Source organism: Akebia trifoliata, chromosome 2, assembly GCF_017979445.1.
Source record: "Akebia trifoliata isolate Shusen 1 chromosome 2, ASM1797944v1, whole genome shotgun sequence".
Lineage (NCBI taxonomy): Eukaryota > Viridiplantae > Streptophyta > Magnoliopsida > Ranunculales > Lardizabalaceae > Akebia > Akebia trifoliata.
In genome coordinates, this window is record NC_141376.1 from 23,201,051 (window position 1) to 23,210,418 (window position 9,368).

General features: G+C 35.2%; 1 protein-coding gene across 3 annotated transcripts; it reads right to left on the minus strand.

Annotated features, from left to right (window-relative positions):
• Positions 1-496: 496 nt before the first annotated feature.
• On the minus strand, positions 497-8,526 carry LOC147409926 (putative serine/threonine-protein kinase PBL28). 3 transcript variants are annotated; one of them, XM_086432100.1, is made up of 10 exons: positions 8,205-8,521; positions 5,657-5,784; positions 5,479-5,576; positions 4,800-5,368; positions 3,975-4,138; positions 2,846-2,928; positions 2,355-2,490; positions 2,059-2,208; positions 1,018-1,079; positions 511-841 (listed from the first exon to the last, which is right to left on the minus strand). In XM_086432100.1, the coding sequence occupies exons 1-9, from the start codon at positions 8,413-8,415 to the stop codon at positions 1,032-1,034; spliced, it is 1,587 nt and encodes a 528-aa protein (XP_086288226.1). In that variant the 5' UTR covers positions 8,416-8,521; the 3' UTR covers positions 511-841; positions 1,018-1,031. The 3 variants fall into 3 exon arrangements, with proteins under 3 accessions (XP_086288228.1, XP_086288226.1, XP_086288227.1); XM_086432101.1 differs by having other exon boundaries at positions 8,201-8,520; XM_086432102.1 differs by lacking the exons at positions 2,059-2,208; positions 2,355-2,490 and having other exon boundaries at positions 497-841; positions 8,205-8,526.
• Positions 8,527-9,368: the final 842 nt, after the last annotated feature.

Sequence of the window (9,368 nt, forward strand, 5' to 3'; positions counted from 1 at the left end):
TATTTCCTAGCAAAATTAAAAGGCTTTTATGTTATAAAAAAGAAATATTGTATAACAAAAACTAAATGACTTTATCTTATAAAACAAAAAAAATTCATGACAAATTTGAGAGGTTTCTAGGTTATAAAACATAAACATTTCATGATAAAAATAAGGTATATGTATATTGTAGAACAGAAATATTTCATTATAAATATAAGAGCTTTCAAGTTTATAAAATATAAAGATTTCATGATAAAAGTGATGTATTTCTATATTGTAAAACAAAAATGTTGTATGGGAACTAGTAGTTATATAGTCGTTAAACTAACATGCAACAACTAAATTACAGACTCTTCCTTCCTTGCCTTTATCAACTCATCTCGCCACAAGATTCAAGAAAAAAATTTAATAACTAAAATCAAGAATCCAAAGTAACATGACCTATCTATACAAGTGTAGTTTGGGGTTATCACAGAAGATTTTAGGTTGTGTTTAATAACATAGTTGAATTGTTATTCGTAATTTCCTTAATTGGAAAGAAAAAGCTAGTATGGAAATATAAGCTCCCTTGTTTAAAAAAAATAGAAATATGAAAGCTAAGCTAGAGCAGATTATGCTTAAGCTAAATGCTCATTTGAAGATTTTAGGTTGTCTTTAATACCATAGTTGAAATGCACTTCTAGTGCGTTTTACAATGAAAGCAGCACTCGTATCAATCACAACTACATTTTTATAAACACAAATCGCTATAGATTTGGGGTTTAGCAGGAAGCGTCAATGTGTGTTTCATTGAAATCCAGCTTCAACAGTTCAATTTGATATGAGTCCTCCTCTTCCTTCTTCTTTCTGGTTCGCAGATCTGCAAAACAAACTCTCAGAATCACTTATATTACTAAAAGAGAGAAAAAATAAGGGAAGTTTTACTTGTGCTCTTGAATATCATGAGCATTCGATAACATTTTAATTTTAAAATTTATAAATCTATGTTGATGTATGTTTCCTTGATTTACAATTTAAAAAGCACAATATGCGAACCTCAATCGAAGGATTCAACCATGGGATGTCCCAAATCGATCACCTCGAACCACAGCCAACACCTGCACAAGTTCATCTTAGCATTTGTGAACATAAAACCTAGCAAATCACAAAACCAATAAAAATAAAAGAATAAAAGAAACCCAATAAGATGTAATGTGGTGCGGTAGTGTCTATGTCCATGGATTGTCAGGTTTCCCTAATCGATTATTTCACTCTTCTGTAATCCTCAAATAAGCTATAGTTACATACCTATACCTATACCTGAAAACTGAAAACCAACTTATAAAAATTAACTTAAAAGCGACTTCAACCTTGTTTGCCTTGTTTTCTTCTCAAGACCAATTTTTTATACTCTGTAGACAGAACTTGTAAGATTAATTTCCTCTTCAATTTTCTTAACTAACTTGAAGAATTATAATGATTTACCCTAAGGTGAGGTGAAAACGAGGTTTGAAGATCAAGTTTAATATATTAAATAATTTAATGGAGGTTATAGATTTTAAAGATGAGTGTTTTGGGAAGAAAAATCAATTAGTTTTTTTGTTCAGGTTCAAAAGGGGGGGAATTTTAAGTTATTTTTCAAGTTGTTACTGAAAACCCTTGTTTTTTCTTTTCAAAACCAGTTATCTTCAATCTCTTGTAGAAACTTTTCCACTGCTCCTCAACCGTAAGATTTTATCTACTAAGCCCATCAAAAAAATTTAACCATCCTCTTCAACCTTAAGAATTCTATCTACTTATCCTTCAAACCTCAAGAACAATATAGGATTTTTGAAGTACAAGATGAGTGAATTTTTTAATAGAAAAATCAAGGGTTTCCATAAGGGATTGAGGCAAGGCTGAAAATGATGGATTGAAGATAATGTTTAATAGATAAAAATAATTTGTCAAAGAGGTTGTACAGCATGAAGATATAGGTTTTAGGAAGAAAAATCAAGGGTTTTCGGAGAGTTGAAGATAAGGGCATTTACAGTCATTTTTCTTTATTCTATAAGAGAGACCACGGTCAAGGGAAACACAAACATCATAGGCTCTCACCTCACTCATGGAAGGCTGATGTCCAGAATCGTCCTTCAAACACAGCATTGTAGCACATGCCATATTGCGAACCTCTTTAACATCACAAGAACCAATCAACCTTGGATCAATGACTTCACTGAGGGAACCATTTTCTAGGAGTGACAATGCCTATTGTATGGAAGATAAAGAATCTTTAATGAGGATTACACAAAGTAAAACAGAAACACGTTTCATTTATAATAGACATTTTCCTCAAATTTAAGTAAAGGTTCAAAGAAATTCATGAAGCATCATCATTAACTCCATAAACTTACCCAATCTACCAATGAATGACCCTCTACGGAACTACGAAAGAAAGAAGTTTGCCGTCCGGTGACAAGTTCCAAGAGGAGCAAACCATATGCATGTATATCATGAGAAAAGTGCCCATCAGACGTCATAATCTGACATCTTCCACCATCAGATGCACAAGAGAGATTAAGGCAAAGAAAGACATGCAGTGCTTATAGTTTTGAGTTGAGATTATAAAAAGATTCTATTGCCACACCAACACCACCCCAAGTAGTGTGCTAATTCTTTGGTAATTTACATATGAATGGGGTGGCGTTAGCAAAAGTTGGTGTGGCAATAGAATCTCTCAAATAAAAATACCAACCAAATATGGTAATGTATTGGAATGTCATTCAGTTGTAACATGTTCATTTATGTTTTCTTACCTTTTGAAGTAAGATGCCTAAATGGTGATATTAAATCTGAACCACACATACAAGTAAAATATATATATATATATATATAGGATACTTACTCATTGTGTCCTTCAGTAGATAAAACTCTACCACAAGCATCAATACCATCCTTAAGCCACTTTGCTGAAGTGAAATCAGTAAGCTTCAAGTAACAAGATCAAAGCAATACTTATTAGTCCATGTTTAAAAACCCAAACCACAACTCACTCTAATCAAACCAACTCTGAGTCGTTGAGTTTTAAAACCACGTTTTCATTTTGTAACCTCAGTTATAGTTACTATGCCAAGCATGGTTATAAAACTCGTCCGAGATCAAGACAACTCATCCGATTCATCTCAGTATAGTCCATGGACGAGATGGATAGACAAGCCATCTCAGACTTGAACTATCTCGCGAGACAAACAAGACGACTTGAACAAGATTTTGAGAATCTCAGATGGGATTTCCGAGTCGTCTCATTCTGCAATAATTTCTCACCAGATCGGGATCCAGAACAGCATCCCGTTCCCATGTATAGCTACAGTGTATACGTACTTTGTTGGAGTTTAAAACACCAATGGCTCTTAACCAAGCTTTTTTAGAGTAACACGCAGCCCAATGTCTTTAAACTCCAATAAAAAAGTGTCATGTAGACACGTATGGTGCTATAGGAACAGGACACTGTTCTTGTTCACGATCTCTCCTTTTCAGTGTTCAACGAATTCAATCTGAAATTTCTTAATTTTTGCTCTCCTCTACAACAAAGAGAACCAACAGAAGCTTAAAGTGTTTTTTGAACCCTCATTTTCCTCCTCCAAAACAAGACAAAATATACCATTTTCTTCTTGAAAAACGAGAGTTTTTCTTTGGATTTAAAGATATTCATCAAATTTATCAAGTCTTGCAAAAAGTCAAGGTAATTTTCAATATTTTCTCTTTAATTTTTTTTTCTTATTTTTTAACAAAATCCATGAATATCTCTCCTTCTAATTTTCAAGCCTAATGTTTTCCAGCATTTTCTTTTACTTAGAATCTGTGTAGAAATTTTCAGATTTTTTAAAATAAAAAAATCCATTGTCTCGTTGTTAAACAAGACAACTCGAATGAGATGAGATGACTTGTCTAAGACAACTCAGTCTCATCCACGAGATGAGGCGTCAAACCGAGTTTTGAAACAATGATGCCAAGAAGAGTGAATCTAAACTTACCATAATCGGGCACCCATGGGAGAATAGAACACGCGAGGAATTGAGAGAGAGGTGCACGATAGGTCCATCAAGGCAATCCTCATGAAAGTAGCGCAAGCAGCTACCGATTCCAAGTGCAATATCCAACCTTGCTTTCCAAGAAAGGTTCTTAGCCAACTCATCACCTACACACTTGTACAATCTCATACCCATAACCATTTTCTTCTTGAAAACAAAGTACTATAAATTGAAATTGATTAGGTGATATCACTGGAGTTCAGTTTTAATAGTCCGACTTTGAAGCAGCCAGGCGACTTCAAAATTTTGAAGGAACCCTCCTCGTTACAAGACACGTGGTATTTTGTATGAATTTCAGGCTCTTACATTTTTATCAATATTTGGAATACCTCCTTGGAAATGTCACCTATAATCCAAAGGAAAGGGTTCTTCCAAAATTTTGAAGCAGGATGGCCACTTCAAAGTTTTTTCCCATTTTTAGGTCTTTAGTAGTGATGGTAAATATTGTTCTAGGTGATGGTATATAAATCTCACCAAAGAATTAACAGTACTCCACACTTGTATTTTTTGTTGAATCAAGATCCAGAACGATGTCCTGTTCCTACACAATAGGAACGATGTCTACATGGCAAGTTTTGGTTGGTGTTTAAACACATCAGGCTCCTAAACAAGTCATTTTCTATATGGCACATAGCCCTATCTGTTTTTAAGTTCCAACCAAAATGTGCCACGTAGACACCGTACATTGCTATAGGAACCGAACACCGTTCAGGATCACGACTATTTTTTATTTTATATAATTAATTTGATTACCCAAGTGATTCTTACATTTCAAGTGCATGTTAAGAGAACCATTGCATGAGTAGTCCTGGAGCAAGAACATAGAAGCATCAGTGCAGCAGTACCCCACAAGGTTTGAAATGTTACGATGGTGGACCCGAGAAAGGATCCTGAGTTCCGACCAGAACTGTTCATCTTCACGAGAGAAACACTTCACAAGAACAGGAGTCTCCATAAGGATCCCTTTGTAAAGTTGCAAGTTCTCCTCCACCAAAACAATGTTCTCGTTGGCAAATCCATTGGTTATGCTTTCAACTTCGGTTTTAGTAAAATTTCGAGGAAAGCCTGTACGCCATGAAAGTGTGTACCAACATGGGCTTGGAGGGGGTGATGCAGATAACTTCTCTACTTGGAAAGAACTAAGATCCCCATGTTGTGGTTTCTCTGGCTGAGCAGCTGAAGTGTCTTCCTCTTCAATGATCACGTCTTCTGTATTTATTAGCCCTTTGCATTCGGTAGATCTTGACAACATTATAGTGGCCACAGCATTTCCTTTCATTGCTGCAATATTGCAGCCCGCACGCTCGTATATAAATGCTTTATCTTTCTTTAAGTGGCTGTTATGAAAAAAAGAAAACCGAAAAGCTTATGAAACAAAATCCTATCCAATGAAATGGGCAAGTCTAAACTTTATTGTCTTTATTCGTAAATCTATAGCACATATCACCTGTCTAATACAACCCAACGAGTATTAGAGTTTTGTGCTTCTTCAATGGTTATCTTTTTGGGATCAAATCCTGCAGCAAGCTTAACTTCCAACTTCACCTAAAAACTTGAAATTAAAAAAATTAAAGTCTTACATAAAGGTTACTGAAAAAGCAAGATTATCACAGGAAACATATAACCTCATTTTTCTTGCATTGCCAGTAGAATGGCTGGAGGGTGCTCTGATATTGTTGTCTCTTCTTCATAATCTCCTCTTCGAGAACTTGTTGGGTCATTTCCCCTTGTCCTGAGAACTCTAATCTTTCCCCTGCAATGAATGATATATGAACCCAAAAAAGCTCCAATCATGTTTTTAAGTACCAAATACATCAAAGCTACACTCCAAACTCTTCTCTAGAGTGGTAGGATTTTTTAAACATCTTTACTAGTCATCTCATAATCTCGGATGATTTTGAAGCTTTTTATAGATCTATGAATCAAGAAGAAGAAGAAGAAGAAAGCACATTTTGGCTGTGGGGACTTGTCTCGTTTACAAATGACATGGGTGAGTCATCTCAGTCTCAACCAATTTTTAAACCCATGAGAAGAAGAAAGCACATCTCGGTTGTGGAACAACAGATAGAAGACTCAGGCAAGTCATCATGGTCTCAGACGATTTTTAAAATCATCTTTGTAGTCACCATATGATATGAACTACGAACAATAAAGGTCCAAATATGAGGTCGTCTTTGTGGAGCATGACATACCCTCTTAACCCGGTGCTGACGTGGTGGTGTGCACCAAACCATTGATGCTTTTCACTTATATCTCGAGGAAAAGTATCTACAGTTTTGTGCACACCTTCATGTCAATGCAGTGTTGTAGGAAGTCAGTTTAGCATTTTCTTTCTTTTTTGGTTCTTTTACATATGGAAGCTGAGGTGGCTGGCCTGAAACAGTTCACCTGCTTCAACCATACCAAATCTCCCTATGTGGCCCGCTGCCATGTGCAAACTAGGCAAGACTCTTTTGCCTTTTTTTCCTCTTTAGAACCTTTTTTCTATTTTCAAGGGCTGCATTTCATAGGGGAATATTATAATACGTTGTAGGTGTAGGCATGATGTAAACAGAACCTTATCTTTCCAAGCAGTGAGATCTCAAACTGAAGTGGAAGGGAAATCTTCCAATTCAAGAAATTAGAAGATAGATACAATTCTTCAAGTGAATGGAAAGGTACAAAATGCAGATCAATACTGCCCCTCAACTGAGTTGACTCGGAGATTCAGCACCATCACTGGTAAATCTCCAGATGCCCGATCCCTATGGTCTTTTATCAGATGCATGGTGTCTAGAATGACTACACCTAAACTCAATATGGTTAATAAATACCATCATCACCCTTGCAGTTAGAGTGTCTGATGTGGGTCGAGTGAGGCATATATCTATATTTGTATCTAACTTTATATCTGAATATTCATTTTTATCCAAGTTTTCTAAAAGATATTCATATTCAACTTTTTGAAGGATATTTGTAACCAACTCACACCTTCAAGCAGATTTCCAAAACTAATATCTCTATCTAATAAAACACAATGGTTGTCTTCCCAATGTTTACCCCCCTACAAAGAAGGGTCAAATTAAATCTTGCATACATCTCAAGGAAAAATTTCGACTTTATTCCATTTTCTCTTCTTCCCTACCTAAGAATAACCCTCCAACTTTATTGTTTTTCCTCTTCTAACCCCTTTTTCAAGAATACCTGTTCAACTTTATATATTGTCTTTCCTCTGCTCTACCTTTTTTCAATAATACCTTCCAACATTATTGACTTTCCCTTTCTCTCTATTTTCCAATGATTTAGGCTAGCCTAACTAACTTAGTAAGATTTCAAATCTTACTAAGGGTCATGAGCTCGCATTGTGGCATCCAAAAAATGATTCGATGCCACAAGGATGTAGAAGACAAAAGTTTAAGACTTTCGGAAAAAAATAGTTATTTTTCACCGTTGAATTTTAATTTTAGATTTGGGAGTTCAATAGTCGTCCATTTGCTACACCTTCAATGAAGCTCAAAACAATTTTTTATTTTTTTAATGTGAGCTTTTCCATGAAATGTAGAAGTCTGTGGTTTTGGATTGCCAATGTGGTAATCCATGTGAGTCCAATGATCCTTATTGAAATCTTACTAATTTAGTAAGGGAAGTGTTTTTATTTTACAATAATACCCCTCAAACTTTATTTCCTTTCCTCTTTTACCCCCTTAACCCCAATGAGGATGCTCATGCCGATAGGCATGCAAAAACTCTAATATACATATACCTGATAAGCACGTGCAAACTCTAGTATGTATACACATTGTGACAACGATGGAGGAGTCATAATTTTTTATTTAATATATTTATTTATGAATTTACTGCTATAAATTCAGGTAAATGGATACTTGGATACGATCTATATTTGTATTTGACCCTAAATAATTTCTCAAAAATAATTACAGGTAATTTTACCCGAATTCTTAATTAGATAAGCTAAACGTATCCAACCCCTAATAATTTGGGTCGAAGAGATTTTGACGGTCAAGAAAGCCTTGGTTTTTCCTCATTAAATGAATCAAATATCTTGTATGAGGACTGAAGAGGTAGGTGTGAATCAAGAAAACATAAGATCCATATTATAATTAAAATACATAATTTTGATAATTAAAAGCGTAATTGGAGGAGATGAAGAAGAAGAAAATGAAGCTTACTTACAGATGGCGGATATGCCAATGCCCATGTAGAATGGGAAACAAGAGGAGCTCTTCTTCCCGAATTCGCATAGAATTCCAAGAACAATAACAGTGTCTTTCGGCCTAACGACGTTGTTGAGAGCCCAATTCAAGGCGTCCATGCTTCCCCTATTGCGATTCGCGTCCATCGCCACTATCACACTCTCTCCTGGAGACATTGTTGAGAACCCCATCTCTCTCTCTCTCTCTCTCTCTCTCTTAAAGAAAGAGATTCTAAGGTTTTAGGATCCTTCATAGTCCGATCCGCCATTAACGACTCTAACGAGAAGGGATGGTTGGCTGATCTCTCGTTGCTTCCTAAGCTCATAAAAAACAAAGAGTCCCTTTTTTTATCTTTTTATTATTATTATATAAAATAGAATAAAATGTGTTCCCGGGCTTTTTAAATCTGTTACTGTACAATAGAGTGCACTTCGGTTGGTGCACCATATACTTCTAATTATTAACAAACAAACAAAAACAAAAAGAATTGCTTTTGATAGGTAAAAATCAATCAATTTCATATGCGGTCGAGCTTACCCGCTAAAGAAAGTTACAAGAACAGCACATAACTCGAGAGCATGCAGTATGTTAGGTTTCTATTTTTTTTTTTTTTTTATTATAGGAAATTAATTTTAATTAGAGAATTGTTAGGAGTTTTATTTAGAGTAGAATTAGGGATTATTTAGAAATTGCTTATCAGTGTAGATATATATTTGTTTCAGGACTCTTTATTTATATAAATAGTTAAACTCATTAATAAAAAAAAGATGAGAATATTATTTTATTTAATGGTGTTTTATAAAAGAGGAAGCCCCTACCCTCTATAATTGTGGGCTAGGTAGGTTGAGAAACCTATCAATCGGTATCAGATCACTCTTTCTTGGGCATGCCAAAGAGACCTAGGAGGGACCCTGAAATGAAATAATGTGTAAAGAATTTGGAAGAGGTAATCAATCAAATTGACACTGACTGGATCTTCAAGAACCGCTCGAAAGCTTAGTCTTGCACCTTCCTCTCACCAACAACAGGGACAACACAAGGATAGGAGAGTCCATGGTAGAGAAGATTCAGCCCACGTTTGCTCATATCAATTTTTCACAATTTTAGGGTCGAGATCCTTTAGAGTTAATATACAAAGCAAAAT

Coding starts and splice junctions, on each gene's coding strand:
- LOC147409926 (XM_086432100.1), bottom strand. CDS start 8,415: ATGGGGTTCTCAACAATGTCTCCAGGAGAGAGTGTGATAGTGGCGATG. Junction 4,139..4,799: donor TCTTAACATGCACTTGAAAT/GTAAGAATCACT, acceptor ACAAGTGTGTAG/GTGATGAGTTGGCTAAGAAC. Junction 2,209..2,354: donor GTCATTCATTGGTAGATTGG/GTAAGTTTATGG, acceptor TCCATACAATAG/GCATTGTCACTCCTAGAAAA.